Below are 27,588 nucleotides of genomic sequence, written 5' to 3' on the forward strand. Positions count from 1 at the left end.
AAAAGATAGAACAAATAAACTCAGCAAAAAAATAAACGTCCCCTCACTGTCAACTGTGTTTATTTTCAGTAAACTTAACACGTGTAAATATTTGTATGGACATAACAAGATTCAACAACTGAGACATAAACTGAACAAGTTCCACAGACATGTGACTAACAGAAATGGAATAATGTGTCCCTGAACAAAGGGGGGGTCAAAATCAAAAGTAACAGTCAGTATCGGGTGTGGGCACCAGCTGCATTAAGTACTGCAGTGCATCTCCTCCTCATTGACTGCACCAGATTTGCCAGTTCTTGCTGTGAGATGTTATCCCACTCTTCCACCAAGGCACCTGCAAGTTCCTGGACCTCACCCTCCGATCTAACAGGTCCCAGATGTGCTCAATAGATTTGTAGTCTACTCAAAACAGACCCCCTTTCAAAGTAAACAAGCACTCATTAAGATCATTTATGGCCAATTAGTGGGCATGGCCAACACACCTGAACACACTTAACAAGATAGAGGATAGAGAGAGTTTTGTTGATTCTGAGAACAGAATGTATATGTTTTTAAATATTTAAATATTTTTCTAAGAATGTTTTATGAACATTACTAACAGTTTCTTGTGGTTTTGATGGAAAGTTCTTAACTTCTTTGGGATAGAGGGCGGTATTTTGACGTCCGGATGAAAAGCGTGCCCAAAGTAAACTGCTACTCAGGCCCAGAAGCTAGGATATGCATATAACTGGTAGATTTGGATAGAAAACACTCTAAAGTTTCTAAAACTGTTAAAATCATGTCTGTGGGTATAATAGAACTGAAATGGCAGGCAAAACCCAGAGGACAAACCACCCCTCCCCCAAAAAATATCACCCTACCACTGATTTCAATGGCTGGCACTTTTATAATAGGGTGAAATCGTTCCCGATTGCAGTTCCTAGGGCTTCCACTAGATGTCAACGGTCTTTAGAAAGAGTTTCAGGCTGGTTTATGGAAAAATTTGCCAGAAATTGTAGTTGTTCTAGGTGGCTCCCATTTTGGCTGTAGTGTTTCCAAGCGCGTGAATGAGAATGCGTTCTTTGGTATTTTTCTCCGGTAAAGACAATAACGGTTCTCCGTCTTAAATTGTATAATTTATTTGCGTACTTGTTTGGATAAGTTTATTGGTAACGTTTGAGATACATTTTGTATGCATTTTGAAGGAGGGAAACCGAGTGGATTATTGACTGAAGCTCGCCAGCTAAACTGAGTTTTTATGGATATAAAGAAGGACTTTATCGAACAAAATGACATTTGTAATGTAACTGGGACCTTTTGGAGTGCCAAAAGAAGAAGATCTTCAAAGGTAAGGCATATATTATATCGCTATTTCTGACTTTCGTGTCGCAACTCCCTGGTTGAAAATGATTTGTTATGCATTTGTGTGCTGGGCGGTCTCCTCAGATAAATCACATGGTTTGCTTTTTAAAGCCTTTTTGAAATCTGACACGGTGGTTGGATTAACAATAAGTTAAGCTTTATTTTGATGTAATGCACTTGTGATTTAATGAAAGTTTAATATTTATAGTAATTTAATTTGAATTTGGCGCTCTGCAATTTCACCGGAAGTTTTCAAAATGGGAAACGCTAGCGTCCCACCAATCCGCAAGAAGTTAACGTCCTTTGAACTATTTGAGAACATGACAGTAAATGACAGTAAATAGAGCCATGAGGACACTTGTAGGAAACGTTATGCTGAAATTCCCACAGAAGAACGTTGTTTCTTAATGTTCTCTGAACTATGAGATTATTCCAATGTCAAACCAGTTCCTATAACATTACCAACATTGAAATTAAATGTAACCACTTTTGCACTTTGAGGAAACGTTCTGTTAAGTGCTAGCTGGGTTTTCAACTGTACATGTCACACATTAACTATGCTATCCCATCCACAACAGTCCAGAAACAGTTTGGTCATCCTGAATGCACCCAAACAGGTCAGTCTTTCACATATCTGAGGGGCCTATAGGCAGGAAGTAGGCAGGAAGTAAGCAGGGAATAGGCAGGGCTACATTCAAAGGATCTGGGAACATGAGGAGTCAACCTCATGTTCCCAGCAGTCTGTACTACAAGACAACCACAGAGCCACTTCCTATCTGTGTCCCAAATGGCACCCAATCTCTCCTGTAAAGTGAACCACTATTGACCAGGACCCATAGACCCCATAGGGCTCTGGTCAAAAGTAGTGCACTATGTAGGGAATGCGGTGCTCAGCATGGTCTGTGTGATGATGTCACTTGCTAGGCCACAATGGATGCAATAGGCTGCTCTGTTGTGTGTTAGATTGCAGAGTGCTTTAAAGACCTGAATGCTGCCAAACGCTGCCATCCTAAATGGTATTTACAGAGAGTTTGGCCAGTCAGTCTTACCTGAGGCTCCATTGCCAACCTGCAGATGGATGGGAGAGGCCTGGTTGGTCCTGTCGGACTCGCTCTGACCCCAAAGGCACACACACACCACATACACCGTCACCAGCCACACACACCCCATCCTCCTGAGAAAGAGAGAGAGAGATAAAGACAGACCCAGGACAGCAGCACAATTAGACACGACCAAATCATGAGAAAACAAAAAGATAATTACTTGACACATTGGAAAGAATCAACAAAAAAACTGAGCAAACTAGAATGCCATTTGGCCCTAAACAGAGAGTACACAGTGGCAGAATACCTGACCACTGTGACTGATCCAAACTTAAGGAAAGCTTTGACTATGTACAGACTCAGTGAGCATAGCCTTGCTATTGAGAAAGGCCGCCGTCGGCAGACCTGGCTCTCAAGAGAAGACAGACTATGTGTACACCTCCCACAAAATGAAGTGGAACCCGAGTTGCACTTCCTAACCTCCTGCCAAATGTATGACCATATTAGGGACACATATTTCCCTCAGATTACACAGACCCACAAAGAATTTGGAAACAAACCCAATTTTGATAAATTCCCATATCTATTGCGTGAAACACCACAGTGTGCCATCAATGTTGCCACAAGAAAAGGGCAACCAGTGAAGAACAAACACCATTGTTAATACAACTCATATTTATGTTTATTTATTTTCCCTTTTGTCCATTAACTAGTTGCACATAATATGTCATTATTATTTTGGAACTTTTGTGAATGTAATGTTTACTGTGAATTATTTTATTGTTTATTTCACTTGCTTTGGCAATGTAAATATATGTTTCCCATGCCAATAAAGCACCTTGAATTTGATTGAATTGAGAGAGAGAGAGAGAGAGAGATAATATTATCCATCTCTACATCCAGGGCATCCCAACTTTTAAAAGTTAGGAGCACCACATGAAATGTATGAGCACCAGCAAATAAGATTTTTTAAATCAATTGTGATACAGCCTACTGTATATTGGGCCTATATGAATTATATCTACTTTTGAAGAGCATGTGTCCTAGAAACTAATCAAATAAAATGATATTTGTCACATGCTTCTCAAACAACTGGTGTAGACTAACAGTGAAATATATATGTATGGGCCCTTCCAACAATGAAAAATAGAGAAATAATTGAAAAATAATCACAAGGAATAAATACACAATGAGTAACGATAACTTGGGTATATGCACGGGGTAAGTACCGATTCCATGTGCAGGGGTACGAGCTAATTGAGGCAGATACACTACCGGTCAAAATTTTTAGAACACCTACTCATTTAATGATTTTTCTGGTGTCTGAAGGTTATGGGGAAGCAAGCGAGTCGCTTGCGCGATGTGTAGCCTATGATCGAAGCCGAAGCCGGAATGGAGCTTGCCTGCCCACACTCAATGCAAAATATACACATACAAACGACAGCATACAAATGCACACAAACATCAACATCACACCTCCCCAAGTGCAAATACAAGTCACTGGGAATGTGAGTCCAAGTCACCAATGGTCGAGAAGGCGAGTCCAAGTCACCAATGGTGGAGAAGGCGAGTCCAAGTCACCAATGGTCAAGAAGGCAAGTCCAAGTCCGAGTCACCAATGGTCAAGAAGGTGAGTCCAAGTCCGAGTCACCAATGGTCAAGAAGGTGAGTCCAAGTCACCAATGGTCGAGAAGGCGAGTCCAAGTCACCAATGGTCGAGAAGGCGAATCCAAGTCACCAATGGTCAAGAAGGCGTGTCCAAGTCACCAATGGTCAAGAAGGCAAGTCCAAGTCCGAGTCACCAATGGTCAAGTCCAAGTCGAGTCACAAGTCATGAAATTATATTCCTATCAACAATTTAGCTTTTAATAAACTAATGTATTTGCAGTGTTACATATTACATACCTGGATAAGAGGAACACCTATGTGAGAATGCTATTCATTGACTATAGCTCAGCGTTCAACACCATAGTGCCCTCCAAGCTCATCACTAAGCTAAGGTCCCTGGGACTGAACACCTCCCTCTGCAACTGAATCCTGGACTTCCTTACGGGCCGCCCTCAAGTGGTGAGGATAGGCAACAACACATCCGTCACACTGACCCTCAATACGGGGGCCCCTCGGGGGTGCGTGCTTAGTCCCCTCCTGTACTCCCTGTTCACCCACGACTGTGTGGCCGCGCACGACTCCAACATCATCATTAAGTTTGCTGACAACACAATGGTTGTTGGCCTGATCACCGATGACGAGGGAGGAGGTCAGTGACCTGGTATTACAATCTCTCCCTCAAAGTCAGCAAGACAAAGGAGCTGATTGTGGACTACAGGAAACAGAGGGCCAAGCACGCCCCCATCCACATAGATGGAGCTGTAGTGGAGTGGTTTGAGATATTCAAGTTCCTAGGTGTCCACATCACCAAGAAATGATCATGGTCCACAAACACCAAAACAGTTGTGAAGAAGGTGGAATAACGTCTCTTCCCCCTCAGCAGGCTGAACATATTCGGTATGGGCCCTCAATCCTCAAAACGTTATATAGCTGCACCATTGAGAGCATATTGACTGGCTGCATCAATGCTTGGTATGGCAACTGCTAGGCATTCGTCCGCAAGGCGCCACAGAGGGTAGTGCGTATGGCCCCTGCCAACAAGGACCTCTATACCAGGCGGTGTCAGAGAAAGGCCCTAAACTGTCAAAGACTCCAGCCACCCAAGTCATAGACTGTTCTCTCAGCTACCACACGACAAGCGGTACTGATTCACCAAGTCTGGAACCAACAGGATCCTGAACGGCTTCTACCCCCAAGCCATAAGACTGCTAATAGGTTACTACTTGAGAAAAGGTTTACAAGTATTTGGTTTTAAACATACTTAAGTATCAAAAGTAAATGTAATTGCTAAAATATACTTAAGTATCAAAAGTAAAAGTGCAAATAATTTCACATTCTTTATATTAAGCAAACCAGATGGCACAATTTTTTTTGTTTTTTTTTTAGTTTACGGGTAGCCAAGGGCACATTCCAACACTCAGACATAATTTACAAATGAAGCATGTGTTTAGTGCGTCCGCCAGATCAGAGGCAGTAGGGATGATCAGGGATGTTCTCTTGATAAGTGGACCATTTTCCTGTCCTGCTAAGCATTTGAAATGTAACTACTTTTGGGAGTCAGGGAAAATGTATGGAGCAAAGAGTACATTATTTTATTTAGGAATGTAGTGGAGTAAAAGTTGTCAAAAATATAAATAGTAAAGTACAGATACGAACAAAAAAAATACTTTAAAGATTTTTAAGAATTTTTACTTAAGTACTTTACACCAGATGTCAGTTATAAATCCTAAAATCATTAGATTATTCTCGACTGCTTGAAATGCAGTGTACTGACCTTTTAATTCGTTTTCTGTTCCTAAACAAACCACACAGACACATCCATCAAGAAACAATGACAACACACGTAGCCTATCAATGTTGTTATGCTGAAGAAAACAAAAAGAACTGCTTACTTTAAAAGTGAAAGTAGGCCTTTAACTGTGGATATTCGATAAGATAATAAATGCCCGCCTTGGCATTCTCAAGCGTGTTGGAAACAATATTAGATATTACAGAATTGTGGTCAAGTCCTTCAGTTACTCACTTTAAGTTCCGCTTTATTTTACAACCAACCCAGCTAGCACATAATGTTCTGAGAACCATATGTTTCTTAGTTGGGAATTTCAGTAAGACTACTTCAGTATGTTTCCTACAGGTTTCCTCGTGGTTTTATGTAAGTCATGTTCTCAGAATGTTCAGAGAACATTAAGAAACAGCATTCTTCTGTGGGAATTTCAGTACTTCAACATAGTTTTTTTGCAGGTTTCCTCATGTTTCTATTTAAAGTCATGTTCTCAGAACATTCAGAAAACGTTCCACGAAAACCTTAGTAACATTCAAAAATAATTGTACTATTGTTATTCAAAAACATGTACACTAAACTCTATATCTTGTTACGTGTGTTCAGGTGTGTGGGCTGCACACATTAATTGGCCACACCTGATCTTAATGAGTGCTTGTTTCCATTGAAATGGGTTCCGTTTGAATAGACAAAAATATACAGCTTTGTATGAGTAAAAATAAAATACCACAGTAGCCCCTTCCTTTTGGCATAGTGGACAAATTCCATGGTTAAAGAACAGAAGATCTTTAGGTTCGAATCTCACTGAAGTGCCACCTATAAAAAATAAATGTGTTTGAGTGACTAATACCTATTCATTTCCATGTGTCCTGTCGGTGCTCTGAGTGCAAAACAAATAAACTAGGCTAGCAGTGTTATTGGAAGTATTATTGAAACATTCAATGAAACTTTTATGAAGTTATAAAAAAAAACACTAATTTCCATTCTATAGTAAACCATAGTAAAACGTTCTCAGAAACTCAATGCAACCTAAAAATGAATGATCACAGACAGGCGAAACTTTCCCTTCCATTCACAGAACATTTAAAAGTTAAGTTTTACCGGTCAGGAAACGTATGGCTTAGTTCCCAGAACTAATGGGGAAACCAAAACATACGTTCCAACAACTTCCAAGGAACCAAATGTGCTAGCTGGGAAGTGACACAAACGTAGCCAGACAATAAGCATATCCCAGTAAATAAGCGATGCCAATGTAAACAAAGTAACAGCCTTCGATGTATACCTAATAATAACTCGGTATTCAATATCAAAGCGCAACTTTCCATCTCCATTTTACTACGTCGTCGTTGGGAAACTCACCTTTACAACTTGGGATATCCTATGAGGTATGCAGCTGCTGTCTCACGATCCCCAACACAGTAAAGTCCTCTGGAGTTTCTGTGTACTGTGACTAGATATTGTCCAGTCCTTTTGTGTAGTCCATTTGAAATCAGTTTTAATATAGGTCCACTCGGAGTGCGATGTCTGATGTCGCCCCTGTCTTCGCGCGGAGAGTAGGCACTGCACTGTATGGGGTAGACTAAACTATACCTAATCGAGATCAGTTTACTTCGAACAGCTCATTCCCCTCTCACCAGAATACAGTTTTATATCATCTCTAACTTGTCCTCTGGATATGATCTGTGGATAATGTACTGTCGTACACTGAGTGCGCTCCACACGGAGCGCGGAAGCCACCTTCAGGATTTACCAGAAAAGCACACTTCATTCTGGGGTTCTTTTTTCTATCCGAACTGTCACTAAACTCAAACGTCAAAACCCCTTCCTGCACTTAACCCCTCTAGTAGGCCTATAAACTTAACTTTTATCTGGTAAATGTAGGGGCCTATGTCTATCCTATTTAACTATACTGAACACACTTTATTTATGTTGTTTTCTTTGTGGCTAGCAATGTGCATTAACTGCTATAAATGCATAAAGATGGTATTTAACGAATTCGTTCATATGTATATATAGTGTGAGCAATTACCTACAAAATATAATCTTTATGATAACTTTTATTAGGATGTACAAAACAATTGTAGGCCTAGGCTAATCTAACTATGGTTCTCAGTCAGAGTCGCATCCTCAGCTCAGCGGCTATTCGCCAACAAATAAACTTCCTCAAACTTCACCAAAGCCGTTTCATACACTTCCTCTCCTCTCCGCAAATGAACCGACTTCCTTCATAACGCAACCCCGCCCGCCCGCCCGCCCGACTGACTGACTGACAACACAAGACAACGAAGATCCATCCGCTCCTCGGGCGTCTGACCAATTCTGCCACAGAGAAGGAGAGGAGGAAGGACTATGTTAGGTGAGTTTTTGACCCAAGACTGCTTACTTAGTATACCTAATCGGAAATGAATAGGCTGGGACTACTATAACTTTTAAACTGTGTAACGTAGCCTAATGCTGCAAGTTATTCTACAACAAATGTTGTCTGGCTTCCCATAAACTCTAAACTCTACTGGGTTTGACTCCGAGATGTCCAGCTTTCTGTCTGGAGCCTCTCCGTTATCATTGAGATGTTTGCTACAGGCTAGTGTCAGTTTTTATTTGTCTATGCCATGGGATTATAGGTTATTGTGTTTTACTCATAAGTAATTGATCGAGGGACCAACTACTCCCTAATAATGTTGACATGTCTTCTACACTCACTTGTTTAGGGGTGTTCTGTGTGTGTGTGTGTGTGTGTGTGTGTGTGTGTATGTTTGTGTGGTTTTCAATCATCTGTATCATCTCCTATCACCAGAAACAGATGTGAAATCATTCATAGAATACTCACTCAGACAATCACACAGTTTGATGGTTTCATGTTATGTGGAAATAGAATTGAGAGTGAAATCACCAAAATGTCCATAAATAATTGTCCTTGCACCACCCACCCTCCAATATGTATTATCTCTGTATACTCCAATAATACAGGGAGATATACAGGAGGGCAAACCTGCTGTTTGAGTATGGTGGTGGTGGTATTTTCACACTTTACTAGTGTTTTCTCTACTCGGACAGTTGGTGTGGTTCGATACCTGAAACCTTTTGTGGGGTAGGAAGGAATGAGGGAATGAGGGGGGTAAGGAGGGAGGAAAAGAGGAAAGGAGGAAGGGAATATTGAGTTCTGTGTTTCGACAGCTGTTTGTCTGACAGCTCAGTCCTCAATGATTTTAACAGCCACCAAGAGGTGGTCATAACACACATTATAACATACTTATAACATATACACACCAACTAGTTGATGTCTGCCTAGACCACATACAAGATAAAGTACATACTTAAATGATATATAACCATTGTATATACAGTTGAAGTCGGGAGTTTACATACACTTAGGTTGGAGTCATTAAAACTCGTTTTTCAACCACTCCACAAATTTCTTGTTAACAAATTATAGTTTTGGCAAGTCGGTTAGGACATCTACTTTGTGCATGGCACAAGTCATTTTTCCAACAATTGTTTACAGACAGATTATTTCACTTATAATTTACTGTATCACATTTCCAGTGGGTCAGAAGTTTACATACACTAAGTTGACTGTGCTTTTTAACAGATTGTAAAATTCCAGAAAATTATGTCATGGCTTTAGAAGCTTCTGATAGCCTAATTGACATAATTTGAGTCATTTGGAGATGTACCTGTGGATGTATTTCAATGCCTACCTTCAAACTCAGTGCCTCTTTGCTTGACATCATGGGAAAATCAAAGGAAATCAGCCAAGACCTCAGAAAAAAAATGTAGACCTCCACAAGTCTGGTACATCCTTGGGAGCAATTTCAAAATGCCTGAAGGTACCACGTTCATCTGTACAAACAATAGTACGCCAGTTTAAACACCATGGGACCACGCAGTCATCATACCACTCAGGAAGGAGACGCGTTCTGTCTCCTAGAGATGAACGTACTTTGGTGCGAAAAGTGCAAATCGATCCCAGAACAACAGCAAAGGATCTTGTGAAGATGCTGGAGGAAACAGATAAAAAAGTATCTATATCCACAGTAAAACGAGTCCTATATCGACATAACCTGAAAGGCCGCTCAGCAAGGAAGGAGCTACCGCTCCAAAACCTCCATACAAAAGCCAGACTACAGTTTGCAACTGCACATGGGGACAAAGATCGTACTTTTTGGAGAAATGTTCTCTGGTCTGACGAAACAAAAATAGAACTGTTAGTCACTTTGGATGAGTAAATGGTTGCTAAATGACCATATTGTTGTCGTGATAACCCACAGCTTATAGAGTAGACTCTGGCAACCGACCCAACTAGGCCTGTCCCTCAGGACATCTAGCCCTTCCTGTTTCACTTTCTCACACCGCTAGTTCACTCTCCTGGGGCCTTGCTTGTAAATGCTGTGAATGACACACACACACACACACACGCACATTCTCGCTCGCGCACACATACACACACAATTATACACCAAACTGAGTACACACCAAAGTGGTAGTGCCCGGACTCGTGTTCTTTAAAAGTGAGCATTAACAGGCATACCAACATCATGCTGTCTCTACCTTATTCCCTTTATATTGCACTATTTTTGACCAGGACCCATAGGCACTATATTAGGGTGCCATTTGGGATGCATCATTTGTCGCTGCTTGTTATATGTCGCTGCTGTGAATACAAGCCTTTCAGTTCAGCCCTTATAGGAACAATCTGTAACTTTCATATCCAGTCTAAAGGTCTCTCTCTCTGAATGTTTATTCTCCTCTGTGTCTCTCTTCTTTCCACTCTGCATCCTCTCTCTCTCTCTCTCTCTCTCTCTCTCTCTTTCCTTCCCTCTCTCACTCTGACTGTAGCTTAGTGCTGCTGGGGACTGTTAGAGTGTGTAACATGCTGACTAGATCAGGTAGGAACCTGCATCCACGTGCGCCATTGTATGCATGTTGATTTTGTCCATTCACACCAGACGTGATCAAGACACGCAGGTTGAAATATCAAAATTAACTGACTCAACTGCACTATAAATACAAAAGTATGTGAACACCCCTTCAAATTGGTGGATTCGGCTATTTCAGCCCCACCCGTTACTGACAGGTGTATAAAATCGAGCACACAAATCGTGTGTTCTCTACTCCGACAATTAATCCACAGACAAAAGGGGAAACATAGTTAGTTTCTAGTAATCTCTCCTCCGTCAGTCTTGTTGTTGTTGTTGTTCTTCTTCTTCTGTGGACTTTACATGGCAGTTGGCAACCAACTTTAAGATGCATTACCAGCACCAACTGGTTTGGAGTGTGGACCTCAGATTTGCTTTCAATCACCCACGTGGGTATATGCTCCTAAAAACCAGCGAGGAGATGGGAGAGCCAGGACTTGCAGTTTGGATGAAATTATTGAATAATATCAGGAATCAAGGTAAGACCCAAGTGCAGACTGTGTGAAGTAATGAAGTTTATTGAAACAAGAGGGTCGGCAAACGACAGGTCAAGGCAGGCAAGGGTCGATAATCCAGAGTAGAGGCCAAGGTACAGGACGGCAGGCAGGCTCAGAGTCAGGCAAGAGTCAAAAACCAGGAGGACGAGAAAAAGAGACACTAGGGAAAACAGGAGCTGAGACAAAATGCTGGTAGGCTTGAACAAACTGTAAAACAGAGACATAAAACACAGGTATAAATACCCAGGGGATAATGGGGAAGATGGGCGACACCTGGAGGGGGGTGGAGACAAGCACAAGGACAGGTGAAACAGATCAGGGCATGACAGAATAACATGTATGTGTCCATTTATTTTGCATCGCTCGCGCACCCACCACAGGCAGTGTGGTCAGCATGCCGACTAGACCAGGTAGGAACGTGCATCCACGTGCGTCATCGTGTGCATTTGTCCATCAACACCAGAAGCGATCAGGACACGCAGGTTGAAATATCAAAATGAACTCTGAACAACCTAAACTCAGCATGAAAATAAACGTCCTCTCACTGTCAACTGCGTTCATTTTCAGCAAACTTAACATGTGTAAATATTTGTATGAACATGACAAGATTCAACAGATGAGACATAAACTGAACAAGTTCCACAGACATGTGACTAACATAAATTAAACAATGTGTCCCTGAACAAAGGGGGGGTCAAAATCAAAGTAACAGTCAGTAACTGGTGTGGCCACCAGCTGCATTATGTACTGCAGCGCATCTCCTCCTCATGGACTGCACCAGATTTGCCAGTTCTTGCTGTGAGATGTTACCGCACTCTTCCACCAAGGCACCTGCAAGTTCCCGGACATCTCTGGGGGGAATGGCCCACCCTCCGATCCAACATGTCCCAGACGAGCTCAAAGGGATTTAGATCCAGGTTCTTCGCTGGCCATGGCAGAACACTGACATTCCTGTCTTGCAGGAAATCACACACAGAACGAGCAGTATGGCTGGTGGCATTATCATGCTGGAGGGTCATGTCAGGATGAGCCTGCAGGAAGGGTACCACATGAGGGAGGAGGATGTCTTCCCTGTAAAGCACAGCGTTGAGATTGCCTGCAATGGCAACGAGCTCAGTCTGATGATGCTGTGTCACACCGCCCCAGACCATGACGGACCCTCCACCTCCAAATCAATCCAGCTCCAGAGTACAGGCCTCGGTGTAACGCTCATTCCTTCAACGATAAACACAAACACGATCATCACCCCTGGTGAGACAAAACCGCAACTCGTCAGTGAAGTGCACTTTTTGCCAGTCCTGTCTGGTCCATCGACGGTGGGTTTGTGACCATAGGCGACGTTGTTGCCGGTGATGTCTGTTGAGGACCTGCCTTACAACAGGCCTACAAGCCCTTAGTCCAGCCTCTCTCAGCCTACAGCCTTTTTGCTGAGTTTATATTAATTTGGGGACAGGTCAAAACGCATGAAACATTCATGGCCATTTAGCTAGCTTGCTGTTGCTAGCTAATTTGTCCTAGGATATAAACAGTGGGTTGTTATTTTACCTGAAATGCACAAGGTTTTCTACTCCGGCAATTAATCCACGGATTCTAGTCTCCTCATTCAGTCTTCTTTTTCATCTTCTTCTTCTTCTTTGAACTTTATATGGCCAACCAACTTTAAGGTGCATTACCACCACCAACTGGACTGGAGTCTGGACCTCAGTTCAGCTTTCAATCACCCATGTGGTGATATGCTCTTAAAAACTAATGAGATTGGAGAGGCGGGACTTGCAGCGCCTCAAGCGTCAAAATTAGAACCAAGTTCTATTTTAGCGTCTGGCTACGCAGACGCACATCCAAAACAGTTTGGATGAAATGATTGAATAACATGTATGTGTACATTTATTTTGCAACGCTCGCGCACCCAACGCGGGCGGTGTGGTCAGCATGTAAGGGAAGAAGTGGAGTGGTAAAGTAACGTCCTGTCTTACTTCTCCTTTCATCTCTCTCTTTCGATGAAGTTGTAATCTGCGGTGAGGAGGACGTGTGAGATTCTGAGTGAGCTTCTTTAACACCTTATTCCTTATATGGGTCATTCTACACAAGTGGTGCACACTGGGGGTTGATTTCTTTCTCATTTATATCCTATTTTTCCCCAAACTTTCAGAGCACATATTTATCTTCCAACATATGTCAGGTAGACATATATATTACTCACACACTGTTTGTATTTGAAATATTTCCTTACCACCCCACCAAATTTGTCACTAGCGAAATGTTGTGAAAAAGCTGTAATAAGGGAGAACCGCACAGTAGGGATCATTTTGATTAACCTTATTTTACAGATTCATTGTACACATTGTATTTGAATACTAAATTAACAAAATAGTAAAAAAAAAATGTAAACTGATTTTCAAAACCTTTACATTTGATTATGAGAATTATAATCACTTTTGTTCTATGTAAAATGTTCAATGTTGATTGTAAGAATCTGAAATTTGTTGATTGATTGACTTACTTATGCATCTAATTCATTATATTGTTAGACGTAATGGTTGGAACCGGTTCAATATCATCATTTTACATTCCAGAAATGTTTTTCTAGTCCCACAAAAAAATGTGATTGGACTCTAGAGCAGTGGAAACTAGTTCTCTGGAGTGATGAATCACGCTTCACCACCTGGCAGTTAGACGGACTAATCTTGTTTTGGCAGATGCCAGGACAACGCTACCTGACTGAATGCAGAGTGCCAACTGTAAAGTTTGGCGGAGGTGTCTTTGACAATTTTTAGGGCCTTCCTCTGACACCGCTTGGTATAGAGGTCCTGGATGGCAGGAAGCTTGGCCCCAGTGATGTACTGGGCCGTATTCACTATCCTCTGTAGTGCCTTGCAGTCGGAGGCCGAGCAGTTGCCATACCAGGCAGTGATGCAACCATGCTCTCGATGGTGCAGCTGTAGAACCTTTTGAGGATCTGAGGACCCATGCCAAATCTTTTCAGTCTCCTGAGGGGGTATATGCTTTGCTGTGCCCCCTTCACGACTGTGTTAGTGTGTTTGGACCATGATAGTTTGTTGTTGATGTGGACACCAAGGAACTTGAAGCTCACAACCTGCTCTACAGCCACGTCGATGAGAATGGGGCCGTGTTCTGTCCTCTTTTTCCTGTAGTCCACAATCATCTCCTTGGTCTTGTTCACGTTGAGGGAGAGGTTATTGTCCTGGCACCACATTGCCAGGTCTCTGACCTCCTCCCTATAGGCTGCCTCATAGTTGTCGGTGATCAGGCCTACCACTGTTGTGTCATCTGTAAACTTAATGATGGTTTTGGAGTCGTGCCTGGCCGTGCAGTCATGAGTGAACAGGGAGTATAGGAGGGGACTGAGCACGCACCCCTGAGGGGCCCTCGTGTTGAGTATCAACATGGCGGATGTGTTGTTATCTACCCTTACCACCTGGGGGCAACCCGTCAGGAAGTCCAGGATCCAGTTGCAGAGGGAGGTGTTTAGTCCCAGGGTCCTATGGTGTTGAACGCTGAGCTCTAGTTAATGAATAGCATTCTCACATAGGTGTTTCTTTTGTCCAGGTGGGAAAGGGCAGTGTGGAGTCCGTGGATCTCTGGATCTGTTGGGGCGATATTCAAATTGAAGTGGGTCTAGGGTTTCTGGGATAATGGTGTTGATATGAGCGATGACCAGCAGGATGTTCTACAATGCTGGAAGGCTAATTGATTCTACAGTCTTTAAATATGTGTGTTTCGGTGGGACAGCATTTTTTAGAGAAAGATGTTTGAAATAAAGAAATCTACTAATTAGTTTATTATCTTTCAATGTAATAATAGAAGAACTCAACATGTTCTATTGAAATAAATAATATTGTTAAAAAACATTTTTAACATGAAGTTCAGGAGTCTGGGTTTTTATTTTTATTTGGTTGGGGGGGACTTCTTTCAATGTAATAATAGAATAACTCAACATGTTCTAATGAAATAATAGTGTTAAAAAATGTTTTTTAACATCAATCAAGTGTATTTATGAAGCCCTTCTTAGATCAGCTGATATATCAAAGTGCTGTACAGAAACCCAGCCTAAAACCCCAAACAGCAAGCAATGCAGGTGTAAAAGCATGGTGGCTAGCAAAAACTCCCATAGAATAATCACAGTGGTTGTCGAGGGTGCAACAGGTCAGCACCTCAGGAGAGGAGAGGGAGAGAGAGAGAGATAGAGAGAGAGTGAATACTTAAATTCACACAGGACATCAGATAAGACAGGAGAAATACTCCAGATATAACAGACTGACCCTAGCCCCCCGACACAAACTACTGCAGCATAAATACTGGAGGCTGAGACAAGAGGGGTCCGGAGACACGTGGCCTCATCTGACGATACCCCCGGATGGGGACAAACAGGCAGGGTATAACCCCATCCACTTTGCCAAAGCACAGCCCCCATACCACTAGAGGGATATCGTCAACCACCAACTTACCATCCTGAGACAAGGCCGAGTATAGCTCACAAAGATCTCCGCCATGGCACAACCCAAGGGGGGGCGCCAACCTTGACAGGAAGATCCCGTCATTAACTCAACCCACTCAAGTGACGCACCCCTCCTAGGGACGGCATGGAAGAGCATCAGTAAGCCAGTGACTCAACCCCTGTAATAGGGTTAGAGGCAGAGAATCCAATTGGAGAGAGGGGAACCGGCCAGGCAGAGACGGCAAGGGCGGTTCGTTGCCCCAGTGCCTTTCCGTTCACCTTCACACTAATGGGCCAGACTACACTCAAACATAGGACCTACTGAAGAGATGAGTCTCCAATAAAGACTTAAAGGTTGAGACCGAGTTTGCGTCTCTCACATGGGTAGGCAGACCATTCCATAAAAATGGAGCTCTATAGGAGAAAGCCCTGCCTCCAGCTGTTTGCTTAGAAATTCTAGGGACAATTAGGAGGCCTGTGTCTTGTGGCCGTAGCGTACCTGTAGGTATGTACGGCAGGACCAAATCAGAGAGATAGGTAAGAGCAAGCCCATGTAATGCTTTGTAGGTTAGCAGTAAAAACCTTGAAATCAGCCCTTGCCTTGACAGGAAGCCAGTGTAGGGAGGCTAGCACTGGAGTAATATGATCAAATTGTTTGGTTCTAGTCAGGATTCTAGCAGCCGTATTTAGCACTAACTGAAGTTTATTTAGTGCTTTATCCGGTAGCCGGAAAGTAGAGCATTGCAGTAGTCTAACCTAGAAGTAACAAAAGCATGGATTAATTTTTCTGCATCATTTTTGGACAGAAAGTTTCTGATTTTTGCAATGTTACGTAGATGGAAAAAAGCTGTCCTTGAAACATGATATGTTCGTCAAAAGAGAGATCAGGGTCCAGAGTAATGCTGAGGTCCTTCACAGTTTTATTTGAGACGACTGTACAACCATTAAGATTAATTGTCAGATTCAACAGAAGATCTCTTTGTTTCTCAGGACCTAGAACATGCACCTCTGTTTTGTCCGAGTTTAAAAGTAGAAAGTTTGCAGCCATCCACTTTCTTATGTCTGAAACACAGGCTTCTAGCGAGGGCAATTTTGGGGCTTCACCATGTTTCATTGAAATGTACAGCTGTGTGTCATCCGCATAGCAGTGAAAGTTAACATTATGTTTTCGAATGACATCCCCAAGAGGTAAAATATATAGTGAAAACAATAGTGGTCCTAAAACGGAACCTTGGGGAACAGTGAAATGTACAGTTGATTTGTCAGAGGACAAACCATTCACAGAGACTGATATCTTTCCGACAGATAAGATCTAAACCAGGCCAGAACTTGTCCGTGTAGACCAATTTGGGTTTCCAATCTCTCCAAAAGAATGTGGTGATCGATGGTATCAAAAGCAGCACTAAGGTCTAGAAGCACGAGGTTCGATGCAAAGCCTCGGTCTGATGCCATTAAAAGGTAATTTACCACCTTCACAAGTGCAGTCTCAGTGCTATGATGGGGTCTAAGACCAGACTGAAGCATTTCGTATACATTTGTTTATCTTCAGGAAGGCAGTAAGTTGCTGCGCTACAGCCTTTTCTAAAATTTTTGAGAGGAATGGGAGATTCGATATAGGCCGATAGTTTTTTATATTTTCTGGGTCAAGGTTTGGCTTTTTCAAGAGAGGCTTTATTACTGCCACTTTTAGTGAGTTTGGTACACATCCGGTGGATAGAGAGCCATTTATTATGTTCAACATAGGAGGGCCAAGCACAGGAAGCAGCTCTTTCAGTAGTTTAGTTGAAATAGGATCCAGAATGCAGCTTGAAGGTTTAGAGGCTATGATTATTTTCATCATTGTATCAAGAGATATAGTACTTAAACACTTGAGTGTCTCTCTTGATCCTTGGTCCTAGCAGAGTTGTGCAGACTCAGGACAACTGATTTCATATGTTCTCATGTTCTGAGCAAGGAACTTAAACGTTAGCTTTTTTACATGGCACATATTGCACTTTTACTTTCTTCTCCAACACTTTGTTTTTTCATTATTTAAACCAAATTGAACATGTTTCATTATTTATTTGAGGCTATTGATGTATTATATTAAGTTAAAATAAGTGTTCATTCAGTATTGTTGTAATTGTCATTATTACAAATACTTTTTTATTTAATTATTTTTTAAATCGGCCGATTGAATCGGTATCGGCTTTTTTTTTTTGGCCCTCCAATAATCGGTATCGGCGTTGAAAAATCATAATCGGTCGACCTCTAGTAGGTTAGCAGTAAAACCTTGAAAACAGCAGTTGCCTTTAAAGGCACTTGCCTCTAAATGTTTTGAGAGGAATGGGAGATTCGATATAGGCCGATTTAGTTTTTGATATTTTCTGGTTTGGCTTTTTCAAGAGAGGCTTTATATCTGCCAACATGAAGTTTAGGAGTCTGGGTTTTTATTTTTATTTGGTGGGGGGGGGAGAGACCTCTTTCAATGTAATAATAGAAGAACTCAACATGTTCTATTGAAATAATAGTGTTAAAAAAAACTTTTTAACATGAAGTTTAGGAGTCTGGGTTTGGGGCAGCCATCTCTCAATAGCAATAGGTGTTTTAACAATGACTTTGACCTATATTAATTTAACAATATGTTTGTTATTTCCTTACAACCTAGAATTAAAATATATTTTTTGGAGGGTTTGTATCATTAGACTTACACAACATGCCTACCACTTTGAAGATGCAAAATATTTTTTTGTGTGAAACAAACGAGAAATAAGACAAAAAAAGTGAAAACTTGGGCGTGCATAACTATTCACCTCTTCCAAATTCAATAGTTTGTAGAGCCATCTTTTGCAGCAATTACAGCTGCAAGTCTCTTGGGGTATGTCTCTATAAGCTTGGCACATCTAGCCACTGGGATTTTTGCCCATTCTTCAAGGCAAAACTGCTCCAGCTCCTTCAAGTTGTACAGCAATTTTTAAGTCATACCACAGATTCTCAATTGGATTGAGGTCTTGGCTTTGACTAGGCCATTCCAAGACATTTAAATGTTTCCCATCAAACCACTAGAGTGTTGCTTTAGCAAGATGCTTAGGGTCATTGTCCTGCTGGAAGGTGAACCTCCGTCCCCGTCTCAAATCTCTAGAAGACTGAAACAGGTTTCCCTCAAGAAACCCTGCATTTAGCGCCATCCATCATTCCTTAAATTCTGACCAGTTTCCCTGTCCCTGCCAATGAAAAACACCCCCACAGCATGATGCTGCCACCACCATGCTTCACTGTGGGGATGGTGTTCTCGGGGTGATGAGAGGTGTTGGGTTTGCACCAGAATAGGGTTTTTCTTGATGGCCAAAAAACTCACTTTTAGTCTCATCTGACCAGAGTACCTTCTTCCATATGTTTGGGGAGTCTCCCACATGCCTTTTGGCGAACACAAAAGTGTTTGCTTATTTTGTTCTGGACACTCTTCCCTAAAGCCCAGCCCTGTGGAGTGTACGGCTTAAAGTGGTCCTATGGACAGATACTCCAATCTCCGTTGTGGAGCTTTGCAGCTCCTTCAGGGTTATCTTTGGTATCTTTGTTGCCTCTCTGATTAATGCCCTCCTTGCCTGGTCCGTGAGTTTTGGTGGGTGGCCCGCTCTTGGCAGGTTTGTTGTGGTGCCATATTCGTTCCATTTTTGAATAATGGATTTAATGGTGCTCTGTGGGATATTCAAAGTTTATGATCTTGTTTTATAACACAACCCTGATCTGTACTTCTCCACAACTTTGTCCCTGACCTGTTTGGAGAGCTCCTTGGTCTTCATGGTGCCGCTTGCTTGGTGGTGCCCCTTGCTTAGTGGTGTTGCAGGGAGTGAATACTTTTGCAAGGCACTGTAGTGCACTACTTTTGATGAGTTAGGGCTGTGTAGTAAAAAAGCTCACAGGGCTCTGGTCAAAAGTAGTGCACTGTATAGGGAATAGGTGACATTTGGGATGCAACCAATTAGTGGGAAAATTGCAGAACTGACCTTAGATCAGCATTATGGGGAAACGTAATCCTTCTCCACATGATTAGCAGAAGACCAGTGGGCCAGGGTCCCGCCTAGTGGATAGTGATTGACAGGCATGAAACCCCAGCCATAAGGGATGTTCTGATTGGTCTGCAGGCTACAGTGACCTCAGTGGGTCACACCCCAAGTGGAGGTGGGGCTGACTGCCTGTTTCCCTGGAGTCTGGGTGGAGTCACTGTATCTAAACATCTGGACAGACAGAGAGACAGAGAGACAGAGAGACAGAGAGACAGACAGACAGACAGACAGAGATCGAGAGGGAGATGAGGAGAGAGAGATAGATAGAGACAGAAACATACAGACATAGCAAGAAAGAGATAGACATGAGTCTGTATCTCGTGTAAAGTAAATCATTCTATTTTATACGTTTGCGCTCTATGGGAGGATGTTGCTCAGTATGTGTGTTTGTGTGTTCCATAGAGCTGAAGCCCATTGGCTGAACCAAGGATAACATCTTTGTTTTGTTTGGATCCCGTTTCCTTGTGTACACTTCATTTCCATAAACACTCTCGGTCTCTCCGTCTCACTGTGTCTGTCTCTCGGTCTGTGTCTCTCTCTTTGTGTTTGTTCTCTTTCTCTATCACTCTGTCTGTCTGTCTGTCTGGGTCTCTGTCTGTTTCTCTCTCTCTCACTGTCTGTCTGTATTGGTCTCTGTCTGTCTCACTGCGTCTGTCTCTCGGTCTGTTTCTGTCTTTCTTTGTGTCTGTTTTCTTTCTCTATATCTCTGTCTGTCTGTCTGTCTCACTGTGTCTGTTCTCTCTCTCTCTCTCTGTCTGTCTGTCTCTTGGTCTCTGGCCTTCTGTCTGTATCTCTAATCTCTTTCATATTTAAATTAAAATGTAATATGCTTTAGTGGCATGACTGTCAATGTCTCCAAAGCGAAGTGATACACATAACAATAATGAAAACAACAGCGACAACAATAAGAATAGTAGCTATAATACTAAATGACATGACTGCGTCTCTGTCTGTTTCTCTGTATGTCTCTTTCTCTCTCGTCTCCTTTGGTGTCTGTTTTCGCTTTGTCCTGAACTAAAAAACATGCCCAATGAAGAATCTCTATTGAAAGTGCTTTTTAGTCCAGGACAAGGCTTAATCTGTGTCTGGGAAAACCGTCCCTTCATGTCTGGTTCCTTTACAGTCCTCTAACCCTCAGCTGTTTACTGATACGTAGGTATATACGCATGATCTGTAACCCCCCACGATGCAGTACTTTCACCCATCCAATCTTCCTATGCAAATCTGTCTATGCAAATAAAATCAGCTAGTAGGGGCTAGAGTAGTGCTTCCCAATCCTGGTACTGGGAACCCTAAGAGGTGCACAATGTCGTTGATTTGTTACTTCTAGGGAAATATCTAGAATGTGCATCTGTTTGGGTTCCCAGGACCAGGATTGGGAGACACTGGGCTAGGGGAAGGGTGAAGGAACCGAAATAGAACGGGGCCTAAATGTGTGGTATGTCTGTGTGTTCCATCAGGTTGCTGAGGGTGAGAGGTGAGAGTTGAAGGGTCGGCAGCGCAGCAGGCATGCAGAGCATTAAGTGTGTAGTGGTGGGCGACGGTGCCGTAGGGAAGACCTGTCTGCTCATCTCCTACACAACCGGAGCCTTCCCTAAGGAATATATACCCACCGTGTTTGACAATTATAGCAGCCAGGTACTGTGTATGAGTTTGTTTGTGTATGTACAGTGGGGCAAAAAAGTATTTAGTCAGCCACAAATTGTGCAAGTTCTCCCACTTAAAAAGATGAGAGAGGCCTGTAATTTTCATCATAGGTACATTTCAACTATGACAGACAAAATGAGAGAAAAAAAATCCAGAAAATCACATTGTAGGATTTTTTATGAATTTATTTGCAAATTATGGTGGAAAATAAGTATTTGCATAAGTATTTACAAACAAGCAAGATTGCTGGCTCTCACAGACCTGTAACTTCTTCTTTAAGAGGCTCCTCTGTCCTCCACTCGTTACCTGTATTAATGGCACCTGTTTGAACTTGTTATCAGTATAAAAGACACCTGTCCACAACCTCAAACAGTCACACTCTAAACTCCACTATGGCCAAGACCAAAGAGCTGTCAAAGGACACCAGAAACAAAATTGTAGACCTGCACCAGGCTGGGAAGACTGAATCTGCAATAGGTAAGCAGCTTGGTTTGAATAAATCAACTGTGGGAGCAATTATTAGGAAATGGAAGACATACAAGACCACTGATAATCTCCCTCGATCTGGGGCTCCACGCAAGATCTCACCCCATGGGGTCAAAATGATCACAAGAACAGTGAGCAAAAATCCCAGAACCACACGGGGGGACCTAGTGAATGACCTGCAGAGAGCTGGGACCAAAGTAACAAAGCCTACCATCAGTAACACACTACGCCGCCAGGGACTCAAATCCTGCAGTGCCAGACGTGTCCCCCTGCTTAAAGCCAGTACATGTCCAGGCCCGTCTGAAGTTTGCTAGAGAGCATTTGGATGATCCAGAAGAAAATTGGGAGAATGTCATATGGTCAGATGAAACCAAAATATAACCTTTTGGTAAAAACTCAACTCGTCGTGTTTGGAGGACAAAGAATGCTGAGTTGCATCCAAAAAACACCATACCTACTGTGAAGCATGGGGGTGGAAACATCATGCTTTGGGGCTGTTTTTCTGCAAAGGGACCAGGACGACTGATCCGTGTAAAGGAAAGAATGAATGGGGCCATGTATCGTGAGATTTTTTGTGAAAACCTCCTTCCATCAGCAAGGGCATTGAAGATGAAACGTGGCTGGGTCTTTCAGCATGACAATGATCCCAAACACACCGCCCAGGCAACGAAGGAGTGGCTTCGTAAGAAGCATTTCAAGGTCCTGGAGTGGCCTAGCCAGTCTCCAGATCTCAACCCCATAGAAAATCTTTGGAGGGAGTTGAAAGTCCGTGTTGCCCAGCAACAGCCCCAAAACATCACTGCTCTAGAGGAGATCTGCATGGAGGAATGGGCCAAAATTCCAGCAACAGTGTGTGAAAACCTTGTGAAGACTTACAGAAAACGTTTAACCTCTGTCATTGCCAACAAAGGGTATATAACAAAGTATTGAGATAAACTTTTGTTATTGACCAAATACTTATTTTCCACCATAATTTGCAAATAAATTCATTAAAAATCCTACAATGTGATTTTCTGGATTTTGTCCGTCATAGTTGAAGTGTACCTATGATGAAAATTACAGACCTCTCTAGTCGTTTTAAGTGGGAGAACTTGCACAATTGGTGGCTGACAATTGGTGGCTAAATACTTTTTTGCCCCACTGTATGTATGTGTTTTTACACGTGTAGGTGTGTGTGTTTATACCTGCCTGCATGTGTTCCATGTGTGTGTGTCTATTTACTTCCCTCTGTGTGCATTTACATCCCTGTGTGTGTATCATACACCTGTGTGTTCTTACCCCTGTGTTTCTGTGTGTGTTTTCTTACCCCTGTGTGTGTGTTCTTACAACAGTGTGTGTGTGTTCTTACCCATGGGTGTGTTCTTACCCCTGTGTTTCTGTGTGTATGTGTGTTTACCCCTGTGTTTCTGTGTGTGTGTGTGTGTTTACCCCTGTGTTTCTGTGAGTGTGTTCTTACCCCTGTGTTTCTGTGTGTGTGTTCTTACCCCTGTGTTTCTGTGTGTGTGTTCTTACCCCTGTGTTTCTGTGTGTGTTTACTTACCCCTGTGTTTCTGTGTGTGTTCTTACCCATGTGTGTGTCTTACCCCTGTGTGTGTTTGTGTCTTACTCCTGTGTTTCTGTGTGTGTGTGTTCTTACCCCTATGTGTTTGTTTCTTACCCCTGTGTGTGTGTGTGTTCTTACCCCTGTGTGTGTGTTCTTACCCCTGTGTGTGTGTTCTTACCCCTGTGTGTGTGTTTTAGGTGACAGTAGACGGGCGCTCCATCAGTCTGAACCTGTGGGACACGGCAGGTCAGGAGGAGTACGACCGTCTGAGGACCCTGTCCTACCCTCAGACCAACATCTTCATCATCTGCTTCTCCATCTCCAGCCCCGCTTCCTATGAGAACGTCAAACACAAGTGGCACCCAGAGGTCAGTGTGTGTGTGTTTGTCTGTGGGTTTATTACATTGTGTGTGTGTGTGTGTGTGTGTGTGTGTAAATGTCTGTGTGTTTACACATGTATGTGTGTGTACCCACAGGTGTCCCACCACTGCCCCGGTGTGCCTGTCCTCCTGGTAGGCACTAAGAGTGACCTGCGTAACGATGAGGAGACCCAGCGCAAGCTGAAGGAGCAGAGCCAATCTCCTGTCACTCATCACCAGGGGGCGGGACTGGCCCGTCAGATCCAAGCCGCCCGCTACCTGGAGTGTTCCGCCCTCAACCAGGATGGGATCAAAGAGGTGTTCGCTGAGGCCGTCCGAGCCTTCCTCAACCCCCAGCACGCCACCAGCAAGAGGTCCTGTAGGCTACTGTAGAGAGAGAGAGAGAGAGAGAGAGAGAGAGAGAGAGAGAGAGAGAGAGAGAGGGGGGAAGGAGAGAGGGGGGGGATTGGGGAGATAGAAAGGAAGAGTAAAGGAGGGGTAAAAAGACTGATGTTTGCTGAGGCCATCCAAGCCTTCCTCGACCCCCAGCACACCACCAGCAAGAGGTCAAGAAGGGGAAAGAAGGGTGGTTAGCTAGATGAAGAGACAGAAGGGGGTGGGCAGTTGAAACTGAAAAACTTACTGCAACAATGGAAATAATAGGAATGTACATGACTATGGTAGAATAATTCAGTTACATGTAAATATGACAGGAGAACAGTATTCTCTTTTCCCCCAGTGACCGACGAGCCTTACTATTGGGAAGAGGGAGGGGCAACTGCACTCTGCAAATGACGAATTACAGTGATCTGTTATCATGGACACTTGGGCAGTTCTGATAGGCCAGAGCAGTGTCACTCAACGGCTTTACCAGAGACTGATTGGTCTGTGATGGTGGCGTCTACTTTCTCTTCCCACTCCTTGACCCTAGTCTCTTTTCCTCTTATTCCAGCTTTAGAGCTCAGTAGAAACCCAACTAAAGCATATGTAAAGCATATTGAGAAATATCATGATGAGCCATGCCTCTTTCAATTCCCAGAAAAGAGCCTTTAATATTTGTTTGTTTGTAAATCAAAAATGTGCCCTGTGTGTTGACGCTGGCTGCCTCTGTTCAGGCCAGAGGTTAGAGGTCGCAGATGAAGCTGGGGAGCTGAGAGGTTGTGTCCCAAAAGTTGTGAAACCTTTTTTCCACGACCGCTGATCTTCCTTCATATCTTCCCTTATATCATATCCCCTCCTGAGTTGTATACTACGAAGCAAGCTAGATCTACTCAGGCTTTTATAACGCTAGCCAGCTTCAGTTAGCGTCACATTCCAGATCAGGCTTTTATGAAGCTAGCCTACTTCAATTAGCTTCACATTCCAGATCAGGGTTTTATGAAGCTAGCCTACTTCAATTAGCTTCACATTCCAGATCAGGGTTTTATGAAGCTAGCCTACTTCAATTAGCTTCACATTCCAGATCAGGGTTTTATGAAGCTAGCCTACTTCAATTAGCTTCACATTCCACATCAGGCTCGTACTACTACGGTGGATATTGCTCGTCCGCCTGCCGCTAACTCTAGCAGGCTGGTTACTGCGCGTGCATGTCGCACATGGCTAGTCGAATGCCAAACTCGTCATTGAGACAATGCTGAAACGTCAATCTATGGGCGAGTCAGTGCCACACTATAATTTGTGCCGAAATTTAGAAGTGCCATCTTTATTTGATTACTTATCGTTAATTCTACTGTTGTGCTTTTGTGTGCTCATCAATGCACGAGCACCTTCTGTAGAACAGCTTGTTGCGTTGTGGCCACAGACATATAATCCATAGCAGGGTTTTGGAACCTCTAAACCTGGCAATTTGACTGTAACCTAACATAGCAGGCATAAAAGAAACACCTGAAACTAGATCCCCTACATACTGGTCTCGACAAGAAGAAGAAAAAGGTCATTTTCTGCACTGTTCAACCAATCCAGTGAATATGGAGGAGGTGTTAAGATGGGGTGTCATGCTGTTAATGTCTGAAAGCAGAAGTCGCGCCACAGGCTCTCTTTCCATTTCCCCTGAAAACCAGCACATCCAGTTGTTGGGGACTCAACAGAGGCTACATACACTAGCAATGGCTGCCAGTCTTCACTTGAATGGGAACTGCCATCTATGGATTATGGTTGGTTGCCTTTTGCAAATTTCAAAATACAATTGCACAAAAAAACATACCGTTTGGAAAGCAAGTACTGTCATTACTAAATGTGTCATGTGATAGGTGTTAAAAATATATATATTTACACACAAAAAACATTTTATTAATATATTTAACCAATTGTCTTCCTCAAATGAAGGGGATAATGACCCAATCTTTGCGAGAGGGAGGGTATCTGATTTCATTGGTCCTCATGGCTCAGACACTTCATTCAGGATGAATGGAGTTAGCCCTGAGTTAGCCTTCAGGTTAGACACAGCTTGAGTCCAGCCTCTTTGCTACAGGAAGTAATCCTTCTACTGAGGTTCACAATGAGACAGAGAGCCATTTCCACTTCCCCCCCTCACTTCCTGTCTGCCTGTATACCTTCCAGACCATTCCAACAGTATAATCTTTAGACCACCCTTGCCCCCCCCCCCCTTTCATCCGTTCTTCTCCCCTCCCTCACCTCTCCTTTCCCCTATTCTCCTACTCTCTGCCCCCACTCCCTGTTCCTTTCACCCTCTCTCCTCTTTCCTCACATCTCCTACCCTCTGCCTCCACTCCGTTCCTATCCTCCTCTTTCCCCACCTCTCCTTTCCCCTGTTCTCCTACCCTCTGCCCCCACTCCCTGTTCCTTTCACCCTCTCTCCTCTTTCCCCACATCTCCTACCCTCTGCCTCCACTCCGTTCCTATCCTCCTCTTTCCCCACCTCTCCTTTCCCCTGTTCTCCTACCCTCTGCCCCCACTCCCTGTTCCTTTCACCCTCTCTCCTCTTTCCCCACATCTCCTACACTCTGCCTCCACTCCGTTCCTATCCTCCTCTTTCCCACCTCTCCTTTCCCCTGTTCTCCTACCCTCTGCCCCCACTCCCTGTTCCTTTCACCCTCTCTCCTCTTTCCCCACATCTCCTACCCTCTGCCTCCACTCCGTTCCTATCCTCCTCTTTCCCCACCTCTCCTTTCCCCTATTCTCCTACCCTCTGCCTCCACCTCTCCTACCCTCTTCCCCCACTCCCTGTTCCTTTCACCCCTGTTCTTTCACCCTCCTCTTTCCCCACATCTCCTACCCTCTGCCTCCACTCCGTTCCTATCCTCCTCTTTCCCCACCTCTCCTTTCCCCTATTCTCCTACCCTCTGCCTCCACCTCTCCTACCCTCTTCCCCCACTCCCTGTTCCTTTCACCCTCTCTCCTCTTTCCCCACATCTCCTACCCTCTACTCCGTTCCTATCCTCCTCTTTCCCCACCTCTCCTTTCCCCTGTTCTCCTACCCTCTGCCTCCACTCCCTGTTCCTTTCCTCACCTCTCCTTTCCCCTGTTCTCCAACCCCATGCCTCCCCTCACCTCTTAACGTTACTTCCTTCTCCTCCCCTCCCCATTATATTCCACAAGGGCTGTGCTTGAAAGTCATTTATGTATAATATTTATCAAACCTGTAATGTAAAATGTGTTTAACATGATTGAATATATATATATTTTTAAAATATTTCAGTGACCATGCAATGTTAAAAAAAGTCAAATGCCAGGCATTGTGTAAACTGAGAAAATTTAACATTCAGACTGTCTTAATTTTATATAAACTGAGAATAAAATCATGTTACAATCCTGACCGCCATCCTGTCTTTTACAATATTGGAGTCAGAAAGATATATTCTAATTCAACTTCTATGGTTGGATTTTTTAAAAGTAATTTTTAGTGA

General features: G+C 43.2%; 2 protein-coding genes across 9 annotated transcripts in view; one reads left to right on the forward strand and one right to left on the reverse strand.

Moving 5' to 3' along the window:
* LOC139393177 (stromal interaction molecule 1-like) overlaps positions 1–7,513 on the reverse strand; it is a 116,560-nt gene extending 109,047 nt beyond the window's left edge. For 2 of the 4 annotated variants that reach the window (XM_071141585.1, XM_071141587.1), the window contains exons 1-2: positions 5,885–6,053; positions 2,391–2,515 (exon numbers count right to left, since the gene is read on the reverse strand). In XM_071141585.1, coding sequence (XP_070997686.1) covers positions 2,391–2,511 — 121 coding nt within the window. In that variant the 5' untranslated portion in view covers positions 2,512–2,515; positions 5,885–6,053. Of the gene's footprint in view, positions 1–2,390; positions 2,516–5,884; positions 6,054–7,131 lie in introns of those variants that run through there. The other 2 variants (XM_071141584.1, XM_071141586.1) reach the window with 2 other exon arrangements.
* Positions 7,008–27,497, forward strand: LOC139393179 (rho-related GTP-binding protein RhoG-like). 5 transcript variants are annotated; one of them, XM_071141593.1, is made up of 5 exons: positions 7,008–8,128; positions 10,609–10,658; positions 21,148–21,325; positions 23,561–23,731; positions 23,840–27,497. In XM_071141593.1, exons 3-5 carry the CDS (start codon positions 21,197–21,199, stop codon positions 24,113–24,115), a joined length of 576 nt encoding a protein of 191 aa, XP_070997694.1. In that variant the 5' UTR covers positions 7,008–8,128; positions 10,609–10,658; positions 21,148–21,196; the 3' UTR covers positions 24,116–27,497. The 5 variants fall into 5 exon arrangements, with proteins under 5 accessions (XP_070997694.1, XP_070997693.1, XP_070997692.1 ...); XM_071141592.1 differs by having other exon boundaries at positions 7,451–8,128; positions 10,609–11,167; XM_071141591.1 differs by lacking the exon at positions 10,609–10,658 and having other exon boundaries at positions 8,040–8,128.
* The last annotated feature ends 91 nt before the right edge of the window (positions 27,498–27,588 follow it).

The sequence above is a fragment of the Oncorhynchus clarkii genome, chromosome 33, assembly GCF_045791955.1.
Source record: "Oncorhynchus clarkii lewisi isolate Uvic-CL-2024 chromosome 33, UVic_Ocla_1.0, whole genome shotgun sequence".
Lineage (NCBI taxonomy): Eukaryota > Metazoa > Chordata > Actinopteri > Salmoniformes > Salmonidae > Oncorhynchus > Oncorhynchus clarkii.